We start from the raw sequence: 23,419 nt of genomic DNA on the forward strand, positions 1-23,419 counted from the left end.
ATGCACGGAAACCTGGTGGGCACATTTCCACGAGGGGTAAACCACCCTCGTGGCCCAACCAGGTTTCCGTTATCCCTGCAAGGTCTAGCTCCCCCTCAGAGATCAACTCATTAATGAGGGGGGCTTTGTTGGTTACGGACCTTGCATTGCAAAGCATCAGCCGTAGGCCCGGGCTCTGTAGTTCCTGGCCACCTAGGTTGCGGGGGTTGGTGCAAACGACCGGGCATAGCCAACAACCACGGTCTCCCAACCGACCTTGTGATCTTCTCTTGTCCTCGCATCCCCCCCTCCCCGCGACCGTTGTAATCAAACAACCCTCTATTGGAATCACTTGTTCCCTCTCCCCCCCCGCTCCGCTCACTTCCTTCCCGGACTCACCTGTCCGTCTAGCACTGGCACTGGCGCCTCTCCCAGCCTGGTTATCACACCCCCCCTCCCTGGAACCCCTTAATAACAATAAAAAACTTCTGGATAAAAAGCCCCTCAGCCTCCGTTTCTTCCACCTCTCGGGGTTCACAAACCCGTCATCAAGGCAGGCCCTTGAGAGAGCCAAGGGCCATATCTGCGAGAGCGGGGCCTCCCGCAGGCGGAGCACGTCCAACCTCGAATAAATAGTTCGTTAAAAGTCCAATGGAATCAGGATGCTAATAAAGGTTGATAGAAAGTTGGTAAAAGTTCATAAAAGTTGATGGTTAATGAGTCGGGGTCTTAGAGGGAGGAAGGAGATGTTAAAATATTTAGATAGAGAAGAAGGGGGTGGGAATGATCGAATACCCCCAATTACATAAAATTGCATAAAACGACGAAGGTGACCACAAGGTGAGAGATTGTTCAAGGTGTTCAGGATGTTCCATGGCAAAGTGACCCAAACGTGGGAGATTATTCGCGCTGGTTCAGGGTGGTTCCTTCCTAGAGGTCCACAGAGACTTACAGTTAGAGTTTGGTGTCCCCTGCTGGCGTTGACAAGGCCAGTGCCGAAGAAACCTTACCTCAAGGAACTGAATGACTACAGACCAGTTGCTCTAACATCTGTATTTATGAAAACCTTTGAAAGGTATAGTAAGGTACCAGAAAATATAACGCGAAAAAGGTCCCTCTGTAGGGCACGAAAAAGTCCCTTTAAAAAGGGTGCGAAAAGGTCGTGTAAGGGCGCAAAATTCGAAGTGGAGAACACAAAGCGGCAAGCCCGGCTAAGACAAAGTGAGCCCCACATCTGAGCGGGATCATGGGAAGCGGTAGCTCAAGGGCAGCTACGGAAACCCCCCTAGGGTAGCTGTTGGGGGCCTGGGACGAAAAGCAGATGCCCGTCCTGGCCGGTATGAAAAAAAGGAAAGCAAAAAACATATGTGAAGAATGGGCTTTACTCATAGACGAAACTGGGAGACCAATTTGGCCTAAGAGCGGTTCATTTAACTTTAAACTCTTGAAAGCACTACACCCGTCCTGGCCGGTATGAAAAAAAGGAAAGCAAAAAACATATGTGAAGAATGGGCTTTACTCAAAGACGAAACTGGGAGACCAATTTGGCCTAAGAGCGGTTCATTTAACTAAACTCTTGAAAGCACTTAGACTTAGAATTAAATCCAGTCACCTACCCTACAGGTACTGCTGGGCCAAGCTAGCTAGAATTAAAGGTAGAGAAACCAGTAGAGAAAACGGACAACCACCCTGAGAAGGAAGAAACAGGAGTATATTTTATGGCTCCTCTGTCAGTACCAGGGAGAAACAGGGGTCAGTTGTAGTATGTACTAACCCATACCCCTTTTTCCGCCTCAGACCTAGTGATCTGGAAAAGGGACACCCCCACCTTCAGGGCCGATCCTCAAACAGTGATACGGACCATAAGGTCCATAGTAGAAAGCCATAACCCCTCATGGGAGACATGACCCAGTTGCTACACGTCTTTCTAACGAAAGATGAGCTTCTCAAACTATTTGAAACAACTGAGCTAGTTGCTAAGTGACCCGTCATAGCTGCGCCGGGACAAGTAGCCTGGCCAAGGGTTGCTTGGCCTTTACACTGCCCCGATTGGGACTATAATGACGCTAATCATTGGGATGAATACAGTAGGGCAAAGAAAAATTTAATAGAGGCCCTAGAAGAAATAGGGAAGAAGCCTCTAAACTGGGCTGAATTTCAAAGGGTAACACAGAGAGAAGTGGAAAATCCGGATGCCTTTTGGGTACGCTTATCGGAAGCGGCCACCACACATGCCCACCTAGACCTCCACTGTCAGAAAGACCAGAAAATACTGGCCTCGGCATTTGTCAATCAATCAGCCAATGACATCCGTGAGCATTTTCAGCGAGTTGTCTCAAATTGGTACACATTAGAAATCTCGGAGTTGCGCAGGATTGCGAACTTCGTATATGACCAAAGGGATAGGCTGAAAGAGGAGGAAAAAGAAAGAAAGAGAGGAAAGAGAGGGAAAGGGATAGGAAAAGGAGGGAGGAGAGGCAGGAAGAACTACAAATTTTTGCCACTTTAAGCCCCAGATCCAGACTCCCACAACACTGGCGTAAGTGCCGGCAATGTGACTGGGAGGGAAGACCTCATGAGCGGTGCACCCACTGTCTGCACTGCGGTGCAGAAGGACACATAAAGCGGGATTGTAGACAAAACCTGGCAAACCACCCATGGCGAGGCCAACCTAGAACCCCCCCTGCCAAAGACCTGCCCAGGTAATCGGGGTGAACGGAGGCAGAACTACGAACACACATGGGACACAAGGAGGGATAGGGATCAGTCTTCCTTATGACTAGGGGATGAAAGCACGGACTTTTCGGCTACCTTTTGCGGATTGGCCCTTCCCTTAAAGAATGGCCCCAAAGGGGAGCCTATGATATCTCTTTGGATAGGGGGAAAACAGTACGAGTGCCTAGTAGACACAGGAGCCACATCCTCGCTAATAACAACACCCCCAACAAAAAATTCAGTCACTCCAGGGGTCCACGACGAGATAATGGGAGTAGGAGGGAGAACTATCCCAGTACAGTTTATCAAAGAGATACCAGTCGATGTAGGTCTGCTGTCCCTAAAGCATTCCTTCACAATCTGTGCTCAATCCCCTCTCTCCCTACTGGGTAGAGACCTCCTGTGTAAAATGGGGGCCACTATTAAATGTGGAAAGGATGGTTTGCTTCTGCACATCCCGACAAAAAACATCCATATGGTAGTTACCGAGGCCACCTCCCTGCACGAGGACCTAAAAATTCTACCCTCTTTTCTATGGGGTTGGGACGCCACGGATGTAGGACTGTTAAAGGGAGCCTCCCCAGTGAAAATCACGGTAAAATGCGAGGCCCCGCCATACACCCTGCAGTACAAAATTCAGGCCGAGGCGGTCAAACCCATCCGGAGGCTAATAAAGGCATATCTAGAGCAAGGGGTCCTCCACAAGTGCAGTTCTCCATGTAACACCCCTATCTTCCCAGTAAAGAAACAAAAGGTGGACCGGGAGGGGAACCCCATTTTCAGATTCGTACACGACTTGCGGCTAGTCAATAACCATGTGATATCCCAGGCTCCAGTAGTGCCTAATCCTGCAACTATAGTCACGTAGGTCCTTTCTTCGGCAAAATATTTTACTGTTATAGACTTATGTTCCGGCACTGAGGGGCAAAAATAATTAACATCAATTATTTTGCCCCAGTTCAGAATTAGGGATTGTAGTAAGGTGCCAGAAAATATAACTCAAAAGCATGTACAAAATTAATAAGCACACACAAGTAAGAGCCGTAGCCAGAGAAAGCCACACACGTAGCCAGGAAAAGGTTACACTCGGTCCACTGGTGGGTTTCAAAAATTTTTAGAACCTCTTCTGTGGTGTGGCCTGCTTTGTGGGCATAGCTTTCCGGCCATGTGACAGGGTGGGCATGGCCAACTTGTAAAATGTGGTGAAACTCGCTTAACAACGCTCTTGCTTGGCAATCAAAATGTTGGCTCAGAAACTCTGGCATTTGAAGCACGCAAGTCTGAAAGCTGTCAAGTTTCAAGACCCTTGTACCCCTAACACTTTAGAAAAAAAAATCCCCAGGGGTGTTCAAACTTGACAGCTTTAAGACTTGTGGACTTCAACTCCCAGAATTCTTCCTCTCACTCTTCATCTTGATGAGGTGTGGAAGGGTGGGGGGAGGGAGCTGGAACCGGTTCTAAACGGCACTGTAGATTTGTGGAACCTCTTCTATAAAAGAGGCTAGAACTGGCAGGAACCCACCCCTGACTCGGTCACAAAGGAAATATAGTATAAAAGGATTTAAAAAGTAACAAAGCTCAGGAAAACCCCCGAATCTAGCAATGTTCGGTCAGAACAACAAAAACACAGAATCTAATCTAAGATAACACAAACATCATAACTATTTGCATAAAGCTAACACCTCCTTATGAGCACCCGCACAGGAAACACCTTCCTCCTTCCTTTATCATAGAATTAGCCCAAGGACAAGACACCGGACGGGCAGAATCCAAAGACAAGAGAATCAAGAGCACAGCAATCATCCACAATAAAAGAACCTTTGTAAATCTGAATTTTACACTTACTTTACTTTATTCATATTTATAGACCGCCCCCTCTCCCAAAAGGGACTCGGGGCGGTGTACAGTCAATACATAAAAATACATAGATAAATCGATACTCAAATATTTAAATACATAAATAGTTAAATACTTAGATACTTAGATGGAGGAGGTTAAAAGAACTGTACATTAAAGTAAAGTGTTTAAAATACAATCTTTAAAAGACCCCTAAAATACCCCAAAGAGTTAAATTTAAAATGGTTCCCCAAAAATACCAATTAAAATATATCTGCCAGGAGGTAAAAGCTATGAGTGTGCCAGGCCAGTTAATCGAAACAGGTGAGTCTTTAGTTTTTGACGGAAGGAGCGGAAGTCGGTGGTGGTTCTAATGTCGGGGGGGAGGTCATTCCAGAGGGTTGGGCCCATCACAGAGAAGGCCCTACTCCTAGGCGTCGCCGGTTGGCATTGCCTGGTGGACGGCACCAGGAGAAGTCCCTCCCTGTGAGAGCGGATTGGTCGCAGGGATGTGTGCGGCAGGATGCGATCCCGCAGATAGCTAGGTCCTGTGCCATGGAGCGCTTTGAAGATGGTAATCAACACCTTGAAACGCACCCGAAAAACCACAGGCAGCCAGTGCAGCTCGCGCAGGAGAGGTGTTACGTGGGAGTACCTAGTACTCCCCATGATGGCCCGCGCGGCTGCGTTCTGGACTAGCTGTACTCTTCGGGCGCGTCCCAAGGGAAGCCCCATGTAGAGAGCATTGCAGTAGTCCAGGCGAGACGTCACCAGCGCATGAGTGACCGTGCGTAGGGCATCCCGGTCCAGTAGGGGGCGCAATTGGCGCACCAGGCGAACCTGGTGGAACGCCCCCCTTGCCACGGCTGCCACATGGTCGTCCATCGACAGCCAGGCATCTAGGAGGACTCCCAAATTGCACGCCCGTTCCACAGGAGGCAATTGCTTGCCCCCTATGGCCAGTGATGGAGTCAACTGGCTGAACCGAGGTGCCGGTAACCACAGCCACTCAGTCTTGGAGGGGTTGAGCTTGAGTCTGTTGTCCCCCATCCAGACCCCGACGGCTTCCAAACACTGGGACATCACTTCGACAGCCTCGTTGGGGTGGTTTGGGGTTGAAATGTACAGCTGAGTATCATCAGCGTACAGATGATACTCAACCCCAAAACCACGGATGATCTCCCCCAGTGGCTTCACATATGTGTTGAACAGAAGGGGCGAGAGGACCGACCCCTGTGGCACCCCACAAGTGAGTGGCCTCAGGGTCGACCTCTGCCCCCCTGCCAACACACATTGCGTCCGGTCGGAGAGGTAGGAGCCGAACCACCGCAAAACGGTGCCTCCGACTCCCATCCCCTCCAGCCGGTGCAATAGGATACCATGGTTGATGGTATCAAAAGCCGCTGACAGATCTAATAGGACCAGGATAGAGGAACAACCCCTATCTCTGGCCCTCCAGAGATCATCACATCAACACAAAAGCCTGAAAGGGAAAAAACTGTATAAGAGGGAGAACCAAAATATGTACGTGGTGCTGCAGACCCGGGAACACCTGAGCTGCATCTAGTCCTTCTCGTTTTTCTTTCCTCAATAAAACTCATAACTTCCAGGCAACTGTCTTCACGAAACTTTCTTTCAGCATCGGTGGTGACTCCCGGCTGGGAACAGACCAGGAGCCTTTTCCTCCCAACAAAGCCTAGTGATGTTCCACTTGAAAACCATCACGGATCTGCTGTTAGACCCTCTGCAATTTGCATACCGAGCAAATAGATCAACAGATGCTGCTGCGAATATGGCTCTGCACTACAACCTACAACATCTTGAATCTCCAAAGACCTACACAAGGTCTAGACTTTAGTTCAGCATTCAATACCATCATACCAGACATTCTTCTAACTAAACTAAATCAGCTAGCAGTACTTGAACACACTTATAAGTGGATCACAAGCTTCCTAACAGACAGGAAGCAGCTGGTGAAGCTAGGCAAAATCACACCAGATACATGTACAATTAGCATAGGATCCCCCCAGGGCTATGTGCTCTCTACACTTCTCATCTCTATATATACCAATGACTGCATCTCAAATGATCCATTGGTTAAACTACCGAAGTTTGCAGACGATATAACCATGATTGGTTATATCATCTGCGAGACAATGATGAAACCGCATACAGATGGGAGGTTGAACCTTTCCAACTCTACTATTGTATTGTATTGAACAACTAGCCTTGTGGTGCAACCGGAACAATCTGGAACTGAACATATTCAAAACCGTAGAAATGGTGGTAGACCTTAGGAGAAACCCTACCATACTACCACTTCTTACAATACTAGACAACACAGTATCAACAGTAGAGACCTTACAACTTCTAGGTTCTATCATATCTCAAGGCCTAAAATGGACACCTAACATCAAAAATGTCATCAAAAAAACACAACAAAGAATGTTCTTTCTGCGCCAACTCAGGAAGCTCAAACTGTCCAAGGAGTTGCTGATACAGTTCTACAGAGGAATTATTGAGTCTGTCATCTCCACCTCTATAACTGTCTGGTTTGGTTCTGCAACCCAACAAGACAGACACAGACTTCAGAGGATAATCAGAACTGCAGAAAAAACAATTACTGCCAACCTGCCTCCCATTGAAAACCTGTACACTGCACTAGTCAAAAAGAGGGCTGTGAAAATATTTACAGACTCCTCGCATCCTGGACATAAATTGTTTCAACTCCTACCCTCAAAACAACACTACAGAGCACTGCACACCAAAGCAACTAGACACAAGAACAGTTTTTGCCCGAATGCCATCACTCTGCTAAACAAATAATTCCCTCACCATTGTCAAAGCATTCACTAAGGCTGCATTACTATTACTATTAATCTTCTCATCATTCCTATCACCCATCTCCTCCCACTTATGACTGCAGGACTGTAAATTTGTTGCTTGTATCCTTACGATTTGTATTGATATTGATTGTTTTCTGATTGCTTATTTGTACCCTATGACTATTATTGTGCTGTACCTTATGATTCTTGACTAATGTATCTTATCTTTTCATGTACACTGAGAGCATACGCACCAAAGACAAATTCCTTGTGTGTCCAATCACACTTGGCCAATAAAGAATTCAATTCAATTCAATTCTACTCAACTCTACTCTGGGTGGATGGATGGATGGATGGATGGATGGATGGATGGATAGGATAGGATAGAAAGGTATTAGAATACATATATATATAATAATAATTATATATAATATATACTGTATACACACACATACACACACATTCATACAATTGTAACTGCTGAATTTATAGGTTACAATTGTGTTAAAATAGTATATTATACTTTTCTTTGCTGTATTTTTCACTTTAAAAAGCACTTTCTATGTGATTTTTATTTCCTTGACAATGAATGTATTGCTATTTTTCTGGTTTTTTATTACTAATTGAAAAACCAATTAAAATGTTTTTTAAATACCCTGTTTCCCTGAAAATAAGACCTCCGGTACTACTGAGGCAGTGAGCAGCTCATTAGGAGGAGATCAAAGAACAGCCCGCCCATCACTAGAAGTCTTTGTCTCTTTGATAGATCTGCAATCTGCTTTGGGAAACATCATCTGTACATAACTTAGTAGATGTCACATCAATTATTAATAAACTATACATTCCCATGAAGATATTTTCTAAAAAGAAAGTGGTGGATTTGCCTGTCAAATTGTTCCAGAGTCTTGTTGATTGTTATTAATATTACCAGTGCCAGTATTGCTTTACACGCTTTATGAGGAATGAACATCAACAGCTCAGGATGTTTTGTCTGCAAAAAAAAGCTGCAGAAGTGAAAACAGAGTTTTAGAGGAATGAATATTTATCTTAAGCAGAAGTCAGCAAGAGTAAAATAATATTAATTTCAGAACTTCTTAAGAGAATGACTGTAACCATCTAAGCTATAACCTTCTGTTTGCAACACAAGACTTCGTTTGTAGGTGACCGCGTGGCCTAATGGATAAGGCGTCTGACTTCGGATCAGAAGATTGAGGGTTCGAGTCCCTTCGTGGTCGATTATTTTAGTATATTAAGAATACATCTACAACTAAAGTTAAAGCTGGAACTTCCGATTTGTTATCCACCAACAATACAAGAAATGAAAAAATCGTTTGTATTGTTCTTCAGATATGGTGTGTTTCTGTAGTTCAGGTTTTGTATTTGGTTTTATGCAGCAAACAATACGTCACGCTGCATCGAAAATATGGAACCGAATAGTGAACGACGCACAAAATCATAACATAGGATGTCATTTTATGTTTAGCCTATTTAAAGCTTATTTGTTTTTCTTGCAAAAGAAAATGAACGAAAGCATCTGCAAAAAGCGACGACTAAGAAGCCATACAAACAAGAGGGAGGTGGGAGGAAATATTTACCGCTTTTCTGTAAGAGGGGAAAAGTGAAACACTTTCAACTCACAAAGCCCCAGTGGCCTAATGGATAAGGCACTGGCCTCCTAAGCCAGGGATTGTGGGTTCGAGTCCCATCTGGGGTGGGGAAAAATTGTTTTGTCATACTTCCGCCTTGAAAAATCATTTATTTCCCTACATTATTAGGTAAGAACAAATACTGTATTGTAAAGTTTTTGATGGATGAAAGTTGATCCCAAAGGTTTCAGTATCTTTCCCCAATAACAATTCTTTGGTTTCTTAGATGATACTTTTGCTAATAGTAATATAGGTTATACGCAAACAGACATACTGGAATAAAACAGAGTATGTAATGAAAAATGTAGGCACAATTACAGGTTGTGTAATCTATTTATTACAACAAGACAGGGTATCATACTTTTCCAGTTCTTTACACTTCCAGTCAGATGACAATTGCAAAGAGTGCATAAAATGATTCTGATAAATCATGACCTCAGACAGAGCGAACAACATCAAGATTTCAAAAAGTAATCAGTAATGGACACTAATGGGCAAGAATGTATTAATTAACGAGAAGAGAAAGAGAACTTTTTTCATGAGAGTGATCTTCTCAGCCCGGCTGGAAAAATGCCAGTTCTGATGGTTAGCGAGAATAATTTGTCAGCAAATATTTAGAACTGTCATAAAGGGTGTCAGATATTAAATACAGCTTTCTTACAGCCAGGAGACTCGAAGGCAAAACGATTTCAGTAAATTCTGCAGTCTAGAAATTTCTCAGTTCTACTTTAAACATTTTCAAAATTTCAGAGAAAGAAGAAGGATGTGGAGAACTGTTAGAATCGTTTTTCTCTTCTCTTGGATATCAGGTAAATACTTTTCTTCTTCTTCGCCTCCTCCCACCCAAATATATGTTCCTAGCAACTGATTAATTTATTGTAGCGCATGCACGAATTAAAACTGGAATGAAAAATAGCAATGATGGCATTCAGGGGCTTCCAAAATGATTATACACAACAACAAAAAATAAAGGAAAAAAAGTAGAGGGGAGCAACTTATTCAGTTTATCTCTGCAGGGTAAATACTCCACCCTTGATGTGTATTTTTTTTTCATAAAGAAGATAACAAAAATGAGATGAATGATATTTGAATGTTTGAGAAAGCAACATGAACAAGCAGCTAGAATGCTTTCTTCTTCTTGGGCTATGCTCCTTGGTAGCTGTTGCCTTGATGTTCTTCTTTAACAATGATGTGGATCGTCCATTTTATGTGGCTCGTGTCAGGCACCAAAATATTGTTTGTGTTATTGATTTTATTATAAGATTTCACCATAGTTGAGAAATACGCCCTTACATAGGTAGAAGGAGTGAAAGAGATATAAAATGGGTAAAATGAGCATCCAGATTGTTGGGGGCAATGTGCTGACTCTTGCAATAGAGAGGCTCTATGGGTCTAAATGCTGTTGCTATTGCTACAAAATATTCAAAGGTGGAGAACGCTGGACTACTTTATCCACCCATAAAGGAGAATAGTGTTGTGGGATTCTGAATGTGTTTGTTGATTTCCACATTGTGCTTCCCAGATGCTAGCATGAGACAGAACTGTAAATATCATGATGTGGTCGAGTACCTGAACATCTCCTCCAAGCATGAGCTCCTTTTATATTCTATACCAAAGAAGAATTGGGAAGAGAATTTGGAAGTTGGCCTTGAATTCACTCTCATCTCCATTCTTTCAGTGGTAAGAGAGAACAACGGACGTGTTTGTTGTTCAGAATCGGAAGTGATGCAAATAATGAACAGAGAGATACTGTAAAGTGTTAGTTGGTAAAGGAGAATTAAGACTTTCTATATGTATGACTTGTTAGAAGGAGAATTCTTGCTTGTTCTGGAAAGGTAGATCAATGGAATGTCATGATGGATAGATTAGTAGGCCATCTACCATGTTTCCCTGAAAATAAGACCCACCCTGGAAATAAGCCCTGGCCTGAATTTTTTTGGGATGGGCCTAATATAAGCCTTATCCTGAAAATAAGCCCGGGGGATGGATGTGGCTAATGGAAGAGGTGGTGAGTGCGCGAGGGGCCAATGGTATCTGGCCGCAGCCCGCCAACCCTTTGGCGCAGTGCAAATACCGTTAATACTGGAGAGATAAATCCTCTTGATTCCCGTGCTTTTCCATGTCTTTTCACTTTTCAGTCAGTGTGCGCGCACACACACAGTGTGTGTGTGTGCGCGCGCGAGCATGCATGCACGTGTCTGGTGGGGAGCAGAGCTCTTCCTGAGGGAGAAATGCACAATTTGAAGGTTGTCAGTAAATACACACACAACGGTAAAAGATACGGCGATCACTGCATATTTTTAGGGCAGCGACAAGACTCAGGAAGAACTCTGCTCCCCACCACACACACACACACACACACACACACACACACACTTAGTGAAAAGTGCGAAGACCCCCCCTCCCCAGAGCAGCCACATCCCTTCACTAAACTGCTTTCCAGCTCCATTCTCGGGAGGGAGGGAGGGAGGGGGAGAGAGAGAGAGAGAGAGAGAGAGAGAGAGAGAATCGCTGCCGCCCTCCAATTTTGGATCAGATAGCTCTCTCTTGTTCTCTGCAGTGGCACTGGTGGCGTTTCAGTGCCTGGATGGCAGGGTGCTTCTCACCCACCCTGCTTGCTTGCCCAGCTGCTGCTGGGACACTTCTTGGCTGTGGTGGGCCCCATGCTGGCTGCCAAGCAACTGCCCCTATTGCTGTTGGCCTTGCCGGGGCTCTTTTCCCTCCTGGCAGTGCCGCTCTCAGTCACCCTGCTGGGCTTCCACCCTGCCAGGGCCCCTTTGCAAGCAGCCGCCAATGGAGCTGTGCTGCCTATGTCGCCTTGCCCGCTGCTGCCTTTGGATTGCTGAGCACTGGCCTGGACATGTACTTGGTGCTTATTATTTATTTATTTATTTATTTATTTGTGCTTCTAGACCGCCCCCTCTCCCAGAAGGGACTCGGGGCGGTGTACAGTCCATAGAGAATATCACAAAAATACAATAAAAAATTAAATATTAAATATGTACAGTTTGGAGGAGGTTAAAATGCAATTAAAAGAACTGTACAAAGCTGAATAAATATAATTTTTTAAAATCCCTAAAACGGACACAACAGATTAAAAACCCTAAAATAACCAGATAATAATACATTTGCCAGGAGGGACAGTTGTAATTATGCCAGGCCTGCTAATCGGAACAGGTGAGTCTTCAATTTTTGCCGGAAGGAGCGGAGGTCAGAAGTGGTTCTAATGTCGGGGGGGAGGTCATTCCAGAGGGTTGGGCCCATCACAGAGAAGGCCCTACTCCTTGGTGTCGCCCGTTGGCATTGCCTAGTGGACGGCACCAGGAGAAGTCCCTCCCTGTGTGAGCGAATTGGCCGCAGGGATGTATGTGGGAGGATGCAATCCCGCAAGTAACTAGGTCCCGTGCCATGGAGCGCTTTAAAGATGGTAATCAGCACCTTGAAACGCACCCGAAAAACCACAGGTAGCCAGTGCAGCTCGCGCAGGAGAGGTGTTACGTGGGAGTACCTCGTACTCCCCATCACAGCCCGCGCGGCTGCGTTCTGAACCAACTGCAGTCTCCGGGCGCGTCCCAAGGGCAGCCCCATGTAGAGAGCGTTGCAGTAATCCAGGCGGGACGTCACCAGCGCATGAGTGACCGTGCGTAGGGCATCCCGGCTTACAGCTACACTTCCAGCTACGCTGATCCCGGCACTTTTGTGGCCGTGGCGGGCACTGCAGCTCTCTTGCTGTCTTTGCATGGGGTAGCTCTAGCGGAAGGTAGTGGAGGCTGTGGGGAGCAGCCAGGGCTTTGGCGGTGGGCTGGGCGGAAGGTGAGGTGACTGCAGAGCCACTGCTGGTGAGGCAGATGCCGAAGGTGACCAGGAGCAGTCCCACACCTGACCCGCACAGCTGGTAAGAGAGCTGCAGTGCCCGCCAAGGCCCAAAGGACACCAGACTCAGTGTAACTGTGTGCCCAGTGCCTGCAGTTTGAGGCTTTAAAAGCAGCCACGTTTCTTGGAGCCAGCAGCAGGAGCGTACCCACAGATCAGCTGTTTCGCAGACCAAGCTGCTGATGAGACCATTAGGCAAGGAGGTGCAAGGCGTGAGGGCCAGGTCTCCTCTCCCGCCTCCCGGTACGGGAGGGGGGGAATAAGACCTCCCCAAAAATGAGACGTGGTGTCTTTTTTGATGTCCCAAAAAATATAAGACCCAATCTTATTTTCAGGGAAACATGGTATGTCAAAATTGAACAGTCCTCTCTCAACAGAGGGGGAGGGATATGACATCATTTATCTCCAATCTACAACAGTCCTTTCAAAGTTCCAAGAAGGCTCCACACCCATTTGCACAACTCAAGTGATCCTGATGACACAGCTAAACCTCCAGGTGGCCTCAACAACTCTCTAAAAGAATGCAAATGTCCAGCTGTCCGCAAGGAGTATAAATCCTTCCATCCCCCACCATGCAGTCAGAGCTGAAGAAGCTTCTTGGATGAGAAGCAAAATGTCTTCAAAGGGAAGAAAAACCAGAAAGTCCAGTTGCCTCTTGGGTCAGTAGTGTATGTGTGTGATTATGTGTAAATCATCTTTTTTTTTCCACTCCACTCTCCTGCACAAATGAACTTGATATGTACACAAATATACACTACTGACAGATCCATCATGGCACTCCCTAACAGCCTCGGAGGCATTTCCTGAGGTCAGAAAAATTCACTTACTGAGAAAAGATTTCCATTGGTGCAATAAGGCATATGGTTGACTACACTCTGGATCGTGACTGATTTCTAAATGCTGGAAGAAGGATGTGTTCATTTTTTCCCCCTTTTTCCTCTTTTGCAGCAGGAAAAATTACAGGTGGCCACATTCTACTTCTGGCTAAATGTGGTAAGGGTACTCATTTTGCTCTTCTACCAGTAGCAAAAGGATTTGTGTGTTCTAGAAACCTAGATCAGTGTTTTAAAAAAAGATAATGTACACCTTTTTAATTATTCCTTTGTTCTTTATTAGGTTTGGGAAAATGATTTTATCAGCTGGAACCCTTGGGACTTCTGTAACATTACCAATATCACTCTTCCTGTGGACCTTTTTTGGACTCCTCACATTTTCATAGATGAACAGTATCTTTTCTATTTTTCTTACCTTTTAAATATGTTTTAAAACTTCATTTTTAGAGAAAATTTACACTAATATAGTATTACAGTACTAACAGTATTGTAACTGCTATATCTATACACACTGACTCAAAGTTTTGATTCATTCCCACATCTAGATATTTAGGAATATCACCAAAAAAGCAGAGTTTTGGCACCAACTGCCAATATTTCAGAAAGATCCTATAATTTTTGCACCCAGGTCTGATACAATTTAACGTTTTTTAAAACAGGGTTTGTTATAAATCTTTTGGTCTATTAGATTAATGCAAAACAGCTGGAGAAAGCAGATTAATTGGGATTCTTGTTTTTTCTAGTTTATGGGGCAGTAACATTGTCCACAACTAAGTTGGTTAATGGGTCTAACACCAATTCAGTATTATGGGTATCATAATATTACATTATAGCCTTAATTATGATCAAAACCAAACCATCTCTAGCATCAGCCTGGGAAAACTGAATGTCTGTCAATTGTGTCATTTGGATTTTATGGCTGGCTAGTTGGTTGTTATACCAATGAAGATTTTTTTTTCTCACATATTTTGATTATTATGCCATCAAAGAGATTTCCTTATATATATATATTGCACATATTCAATAGCAATTTTGTTTAATATGTGCAAAACACAAACTTTTATTAATTACAATATTTTTCTTTCAGAGCAGATGAAGATAAGCACACAGTTAGCCGTTTTATTCACCTGTCCTTTGATGGCTCCATCGCTTTAGCTAAAGCATATCAACTCACTTCTGCCTGCAACCTGGATGTCCACACATTTCCTTTTGATGAGCAAAAGTGCAACATAACTTTGGTGCCATCATTATATAGAGGTATCTTACTGGAGCAACGTGCAGTTATGGTTTATCATGAATTTTGCTTGCCCTTCCTTTCTACACAGGCTTCTGAAGCCAAACTCATGCACACAATTCTCCGTATCTCTATGGCTTCTGCACTTCTGCCTCCCATTAATGCAGTCTGTAATGTATCTACTTTATATTTTCTTCTTTTGTTAACACAGAATTCACTTTTTTGCTCTTTATCCACATCATCTATTAGAAGACAGGAAGTGTGCTTTCTCTATCACAGTTCCTGTCCTTTGGGTCAGCTGATGCTTATTACCCCACCCACCCAGATTCTGATGGCTTTTGTAAGGCTTTGGGACAGGTGGTGGATGAGCTCAGCGGTGGTATTCACTTACCTTCCCTACCAGACCGGTTCGCAAATGTGAGCATGCATGTACTCAGCCTTTGCATGCGCTCAGCCTTCCATGCATGCACTTTGGCTTTAAAAATGGCCTAAATGGGATGCCATAGAGCCGGGGCGGGTGGACCCATGAGTTCCCCTACCGGTTCGGGTGAACCAGTCCGAACTGGCAGAATACTATCCCTGCCTCCAACCATTCAGCTGAAATTTGCGAGTTGGGCAGCCCCATATATATATAGGCACATCTATGCATTCATGTATGCTTGATTATTGCTCATTTCCATCACTAATCACCAAAGGGAAGATTTCAGTCTATAGTACAGAATGTAACAATTTATTGGAATTATCAAAAAAAAATCATTTTGTTTTATGTATATATTTAATATCAGACTTCCCAATCTGGCTGCTTCTCAGATGTGATGGTCAGACACTTGGGAAATGCTATCCCAATACAGGTAGTCCTCAAATTACAACCCACAATTTGGACCAGAATTTCTGTTGTTAAACCAGGTGGCTGTTATGTGAGTCATGCCCAGTTTTATAATCTTGGTTGTTAAACGAATCACTCTAGTTGTTAAATGAATCACACAGTTGTTAAGAAAATCCCCATTGACCTTGCTGTCAGAAGCCACCTGGGAAGGTTGCAAATGGTGACTACAGGACCCTGGGACACTGCAACTGTCGCAAAAACATGTTTGTTGTGAAGCACCTGAATTTTGATCATGTGACTGTGAGGTTGCTATGATCAGTGGTGGGTTCTTACCGTTTCGGCAGAACCAGTAGTGGTTTGGCGGCCTGGGTCGCTGGAACCAGAAGCAACCCAGGCCTGCCATGCCCCTGAACCAGTTCTCCGGGTGGCGCCGTAGACACCGCCATCTTTTTTTTGCTTCTGTGCATGCACAGAGCAATTTTTATTGCACTGCACATGTGCGAAGCACCCATGAGCAAACTGGCAGTAGTGACTGCCGGAACACACCCCTGGCTGTGATGGTTGTAAATGTGAGGACCAGCTGTAAGTCACTTTTTTCAGTGCCCTTGTAACTTTGAATTGTTGCTAAATGAATGGTTATAAGTCAAGGATTAGCTGTATAACTTGGAGGATAACAGGAAGGGGATGAACCTTCTATATATTCAGTATAGGACAACCTTTCTTCAGACCGTCCTGAATTGGCATTCCTCTGGGTCATGGGTCTTATATTCTTTCTAGAGCATGAAGTGAAGTTGAAAAATATTAAAACTTCCAAAAACACAAACCAAGACAGTCGCGAACAATATTTAGCTGGTGGGGAATGGAAGTTTCAGAAAGTGGAGATCATTGAGGAAACCAGAATTGATGGTCACGAGAAATACAGTACCGTCATCTATCAGGTATGGTTAGGAATGTATTTACTGTACATCTTCTTTGTCAGATGATGTAATGATATGCGGGAGCAAGCTTGGGAGACGGGAAAGACCCACAGCCATGGGAACAATCAGAAAAGCAGCAGCTGGGTCCTCAGATGGAGGAGTGGGTGGGGCCTTGAACCTGACTATTTATTTGCACATTTCTGGCAACATAGATGGCATTTTTTGGTTTATCTTCTAATACTCCTTCTGCCTCCTATTTCCTCAAAACAACAACTCTGTTAGGCCTTGGGTCTAGTCTCACTTTAGGCAAGAAAGGCAGCTGAGTAACTTCAGGCCATGAACTGGGCCTGAGAGAACTTCCCCAAGGTTATCCAGCTGGCTTTCTTGCCTAAAGAGGGACTAGGACTCACAGTCTCCTGCTTTTTAAACTTTTGCCTTCACTACTAGACCAAACTTACTGTGTGTATATATATATTCATATATACCCTTGATGGCAAACCTATGGCACGTGTGCCACAGGTGGCAGCGGAGCCCTCTCTGTGGGTACGTGAGCCGTTGCCCAGCTCAGTTCCACTGCGCATGCGTGTACGCCTCCCACTGGCCAGCTTATTTTTGGATCTCTGCCGCGCATGCGGGAGATGCTCACGCATGCGGGGGGCCATGCATGCATGCACAAGGGTTGCACAGCCCCCTGCAGCCCATTATTGACCCCAGGAGGCTTCAGAGAGGCCTGCTAGGCCCAAAACAGGGTGCGGGGGAGGGAGCATGGGTGGGTTTCTGCCAGCATCGCCAGCAGTTTGGAGCCCGAAAAACTTTGAAGTGCATAAAAAAAGAAACAGCTGCAGCTGTCATCCTGACCTTTTAATTTCTCTTTTGACATCCTTGCTTGGACCTAGAGTTGGTTTGGGTCAGACATGGCCAAACCACAGCCTAAGGGCCATGCAGCTTTGGACACCTAGTACTATGGCCTCATAAGATCATAAACCTTTAACCTTATAGTCTGTTATTTATACACATTGACTGTGTTAGATATTTTATATGCAGCCCAAGACAATTCTTCTTCATCCAATGTGGCCCAGGCAAGCCAAAATTGGACAATTATGATTTAGACAATCAGCTAAGCCTAGACTTGAGGTGATTTAGCAGTTTGTACAACTGAAATTTGTGCTGATCCTGGAAATTTTATGTTACTTTACTACCTTTTTTTTTTACAGATTATGATGAAGAGGAGATCCATTCTTTATGAATTAATCGTGATTCTGCCTATATTTGTTCTCTTCTTGCTGGATATGGCTATTTCTTACGCTTTTGCCTCTCCTGCAGAAAAGATTGCCTTCAAAGTGACCATGATCTTGCAGGTCTCATTTTTGTCTGTGATGCTTATTGACAAGCTACCACCAACGTCAGATTATCCACCAGTAATAGGTAACTACCTAATCCTGTATATTATTCAATAATAGACTCCATGGAATAGGTAGGGCTAATCACTCATCATTTTTAGCAAGTAACGTGTGTGTGTGTATATATATCTATATCTATATCATGTATCTATCGATCTATCTATCAATTGATCGTTCACTACATAACTTAATGAGGGTTGGCCACATCACATGGAATTAAAACTTAAAAGATTTCTGTAGGACACAGCAAAGTAACTCTGACATGGAATAGAACCCGTTGACATAAGAGCCATAGCTCTGTGCTGCTGCCTAAATTGATAAAAGGGAAAAATATAGTAATGTAATTGTTACAGAAGGATGAAGGGAGCATTAATGAACTTGACTTTCTCAGAAAAGTTGATGGAGTTTGCAGAATGGAAACATCATATGTAATTAGATATATTGTAAAGACATATTGGGTCCCAATTTGTGGAAGATTTGGTGTACATGTATTATGGAGATAATGGTCACCTTCTTTTTTGGAGAGTGGGGAGCAGTTATTCAGAGAGATTCCATTCATAATTTTAAAGAAAAGCAAAGATGATCAACTGGAAGCTTTTTTATTATCAAGAACTAATCGTTGGTATTTGATCCGGGTTGGATCAGAGACAATTGTTGTACTGGGTTTATGAGAAAGTAGAAGTTGCTTATGGACTTTCTGTGAGTTCAGTGCAACAATAGACTGTTAAGAGGGCTCTGAAGTTTAGCTTCATGGTTTGGTGCTATCTTCTGCCTTCCAGAAGGATATTAAACTTGGTTTTGCTAATTGGCTTAGGGCCACAAGAGGGCTCACCCCTGGAGGGTAAAAAGACCTCACCTATATCCCCATCTGTCTTCTTGATTCTGGTTTTCAGCATAGTTTTAAATTTTTTAATGTGCATAGTTCTAAAATTTTAAATTGCTTTTCTATTTATCTTTTTATATTATACAAGCTGTCCAGAGTCATCCTATTGGGGAAATGGGCAGCATATAAATTTAACAAACAAAAAAAAATATTCCATCAGTTCCAGAGACTAGTTCAGAGCCCATACATGGTTTCATCCATGTATGGTTTGATCCCATAGTCTACTCATCGTCAGATTGTCCTGGTTCTCCAACATTTGACATGGACCTTGTTAATCCAGGTGACATCCAAGCTGGCTGGCATGACTTTTCTAGTTCATGTCACTCTCATATTCGAGACAGGCAGGTGAAACATTAATCGATTTTTGGCCAAGGATCCCTACTGGTAAGGTGGGTACCAGCTGAGATTAGAAACCTCAACCACTAAACTATCCAGCTGCTATGCTGTATAAATGTATAAATGTCGGTTTGGTCTTTTTGGAATTGGGTTTAATCTTTTTTTAACTTTTGTGATGTGTGTTTTTAATGTTGTACGCCGCCCTGAGTCCTTTGGAGAAGGGCGGCATATAAATCCAAATAAACCTTAAACCTATACATGTATACATAAATAAATAAATAAGTAAGTAAGTAAGTAAGTAAGTAAGTAAGTAAGTAAGTACGTACGTACGTACGTACGTAAGTAAGCAAGCTTGTTAGACTGATAAAGTCTCTCTGCCTTTGTCTTGTTTTCTTTGAAGCCTATAAGAGTGGGGACCACTAATCAGGGCTGTTTCTTCTTCTCCACAGCCATGTTTTTTATCGGAATCTTTGCATTTATGGTCCTTGGCATCCTAGAGAATGCCTGCATGGAATATTTCAAGGAGCAGAATTCAAAGTTTCCATTTTTCAAGACCAAGAACTTTATCAGAAAATTCTTGCGAAAGGACAAAATAAAAGCAGAGGACTCTGTCACCGATATAGGTGAGCTTTAGCCAACACACAAACAAGCAGCAGAAGGAGAAAATGCAGGGGGGGTGCAGACAGACCTATACGTCAGGGACCTCATTTGGCCACGTGAGAATGGGCAAATCCATTCTCACAAAATGGATGCCACAGGGATGGCCCCCCATTTCTTTACTATTATTTCTAATTTTTAGGCTTACATCTCATTTTCCATTCAGGAAATCCCAGCTGTGGCCATAACCTGTCCTCCTCCCATTTTTCTTCACAACAACTGTTCAGTGAGATAGGGTGAACTGTATGTAGTCTAAAATCACCTCATAAGTTTTGTGGCTGAGGGTAGGCTTGAACCTGAATGCCCTTCTTCCTAATCCAATATCTTAAGCACCTTTTCAATAATATTGAGAACAGTGACCATATTGGGCATTTGCCAGATGGCAAATTGCTGGGGTTTCTCCCCCCCACCCCACTCCATGAGTGCCTCCACCCAATTGCTTGCTGCCTCCCAAGTAAACCAGGGAGTGAACACTACACCTTGGAGGTAATTGGAGAGCTTCCTCACTACATGACCTTGGTATCTTTTGTGATGGGCACACCCACCACAACACACTCCTTGTGAATAGATCACATCTTTGGCATGTCAGCCATTTTGTGTGGCACACAATTTGTTTTAAAAAGGCCACTCCTGCCCTAGGAAAAAAATCCCCCGATTTCTTTTCACGCAATAATACTTTATTGTCTCTCATTTTTTCCCATATAGGAGAAGAGATAGACATGGAGAACAAACCAACAAGGGAGTTTCCCTTGGTGGAAAATGACAACACAGATAGCCTTGTGTTTCTGAAACAGGTAACCCTGGAGCTGCAACAGATCAAGAAGCACTTGGCTCTGGAAGAAGGCAAGGAGGTTTCTGGCCCTCCCATACAGGACAAATTTTCCCAGTTGGAGAAGTTCTTTTGTTATACCCGCTCAATCTTATCCCTTGGTTTTATAGCCTTCATTGTGGTGCAGTGGACAAGTTGAAGTTCTTTGCAGACTGGAACCAGCTTGCTATATTTTGATGGCCTCAGGTGATAGAATGTACACATGCAGCATGATTAAGCTATTTCCTCCTTCATCACATTATGACAAATAGTCCCTGGTCTGTGTTCGTATCACAGATAGGCTACTGTGTTTTTAAAAATGAGCGCTCATGCTTCTGCTTCTCCTATAATTGAAATATGCCAAATATATATGTGACACTTAATTGCATTTTTCCCACTTTACTGCCTGCATCAGCACATGCTTTCAATCCAGGGTGAGGGGAAGTGTTAGCCCAGCAATGCTTCAAAAACTGAAACGGGTCTAATCTGTAGATCAATCTGTAGATCCCATTCAAGAAAACCAAAGGCATTTCAGCCTCCACTTAGATCTATTCTTTGTTTCCTTTGCTTCTGGTCCTAAGACACCATTCATCCACATCCTCAGCCAATAAACTCTTCTTCAAGCGTTCTTCCACCTAAAAGTTCATAACATGAAAAGCTACTATGGAAATGAAAGCCCAAATCTCTCTCTCTCTTGGTACCTTGCCAACCATCTTTGCAAATTAATGCACATAACAAATGAGCAGAGCTTTGATTGCACCATGTCCACCATCCTGACTTCTTTTTTTTCAGCCATATCTTGTGGATGCCCCCTGACCTGATCTATTTTAAAAGCTTTAGCCCCCTACTTGATCTGTGGCAAGACGGGAGGTAAGTATTATAAAGGAATAAATTGTAGTTGAATCTTCTCAATGCAAAACGCTACAAGGGTTGATATCCGTAACTGATCCTTGAGCTAAGTGTTTTGATCGTGGAGTTGAACTACTACTTTGTCCTTCAGGCAGGGTCTGAAGATGGCTTCCTTTCGTCTTCTGACCATTTTTGGTGGTGCTCCCTTTTATTTTTTCCTATGCTGTTAGCTGCATCTGAATGTAAACCACATTATGAGGCATATGTGTGCATGTGGGTATTTAATGCATGATAAAGACAGTACAAATATAAAAGAACTTGTCAATATTATGTATAAATCTTTTAAAAATCTATTTGCTAATCTCAATGTCATGTAGTTATTTCAGGTGCAACACTGTTTCCGCTAAACCATAAAGCCTTCAGGATGAACTACCTTTTAGCAGATGAAGGTTGTAGAAACTGTGACATTGGTGGTCAAAACTCATTATCAGCTATGTTGTCAAAGAGACTAGTTATGCTCTCAAAGAAGATGGTGGGTTGAAGAGGATATTCTTTTAATCCTAAAATTCCCCAAGGGACAATTGAAGAAACAAAATAAATGTAGGATAAAACATTGATCCATATATAAGAAAACATATTTATAAGACAAACAAGTCTTGTGTATATTTTCCCTCAGAACTTTATGAAATAAAATTTGTTAATAGAGTGTTCCACATTTTGTCTTTCCAAATTGATGACAAATTTGAAAATTTGTCAAAACAGAGTGGATGTAGGAGATATTTTCTGCATCATAAGATGCTATCTTTAAAGCATGCCCAGAACTCCTTGGGGTTGTAAGGATAATGATCAAGACAAGATCTCTCAGCAGTGATATCCATTCTCCATGAATGCTTGCTTGAAACTGTTTTTGTGTCCCTACCTGTTCTCTCTTTTCTCAGTAGTTGGAAGAGAACCGATGTGGCGTTCCAATCATAGAAGAGTGAGGAGATTAGAATGGCTATCTTTTAATTCTTATTCTAGCCTAGAAGCTCTTGGAAATAAGTTATCAACATGGTCCCTTTCAACAGAAATGCAGCAATGCCATCAGTGATCTGTGTCTTATTTTCGGGGAAACACGGTACAGGCTCCAGAAACAGATACGGCCATCCATTTATGGTGATAGCTTTCACATGAAATTCCCAATCTTCACTCTCCACAAAGTATAAACCATTTAAATAGCATTTCCTGCCTCTGAATAATTTGTTTTCTTCTAAAAATATGAGATGCTCTCTCCCTGCCCTGCAGGCATGCCAGCATAAACCAACTTCAAACGGAAAACATTTGTAACTTTATAGAGGAGTAAAAAAAGGTTCACATGTAATCACACAGAGATTGATCTATAACAGCTAAGGATGGGGGGGGGGGGAGAGAAATATTTAAAGAGCTAAGAAATAATTAAGCTGGAAAATAATGGTACAAAACGAAGATGTAGGAACAAGGACATGAAATTAATAGATTAAGTTGAATAGTAGAATAAGATAGGATAGAAAAATAGAAACAAGCATAGAATAAGCATTTACTTCAGAAGGAATAGGAATTTAATTATGTACAATAAAACATATTTTTGTAAGAAAAACAAATGCAGTCTTTGTGATCTCTACCATATTTAAAAAGCCTAATAGGGATACATTGCAAGGTAAATATTCAAAGGGTTAAAGGATTAATCTATAAAATGTTGAGTTTTATATAAGCATATTTGGTTTTCAACACATCATAATTTATATTTGAACAAATCCAATATTATTAATTCTAGGATATACAAC

At 43.1% G+C, this 23,419-nt stretch overlaps 1 protein-coding gene across 1 annotated transcript; it reads left to right on the forward strand.

Annotated features, from left to right (window-relative positions):
• The first annotated feature begins 9,774 nt into the window (after positions 1 to 9,774).
• Positions 9,775 to 23,418, forward strand: LOC309397169 (5-hydroxytryptamine receptor 3A-like). The gene is made up of 9 exons (XM_081962951.1): positions 9,775 to 9,810; positions 10,524 to 10,681; positions 13,823 to 13,867; positions 13,991 to 14,100; positions 14,795 to 14,964; positions 16,545 to 16,705; positions 17,899 to 18,109; positions 19,753 to 19,926; positions 20,666 to 23,418. Exons 2-9 carry the CDS (start codon positions 10,532 to 10,534, stop codon positions 20,926 to 20,928), a joined length of 1,284 nt encoding a protein of 427 aa, XP_081819077.1. The 5' UTR covers positions 9,775 to 9,810; positions 10,524 to 10,531; the 3' UTR covers positions 20,929 to 23,418.
• The last annotated feature ends 1 nt before the right edge of the window (position 23,419 follows it).

The sequence above is a fragment of the Natrix helvetica genome (genome assembly GCF_964273705.1).
Source record: "Natrix helvetica genome assembly, chromosome: 1".
NCBI lineage: Eukaryota > Metazoa > Chordata > Lepidosauria > Squamata > Natricidae > Natrix > Natrix helvetica.

Excerpts from the sequence above, each read along its gene's own strand:
- LOC309397169 (XM_081962951.1), top strand. The coding sequence starts at position 10,532 with ATGAGACAGAACTGTAAATATCATGATGTGGTCGAGTACCTGAACATC. Across the intron at positions 13,868-13,990 it reads TCTACTTCTGGCTAAATGTG|GTTTGGGAAAATGATTTTAT; the intron begins GTAAGGGTACTC and ends GTTCTTTATTAG. Across the intron at positions 16,706-17,898 it reads ACAGTACCGTCATCTATCAG|ATTATGATGAAGAGGAGATC; the intron begins GTATGGTTAGGA and ends TTTTTTTTACAG.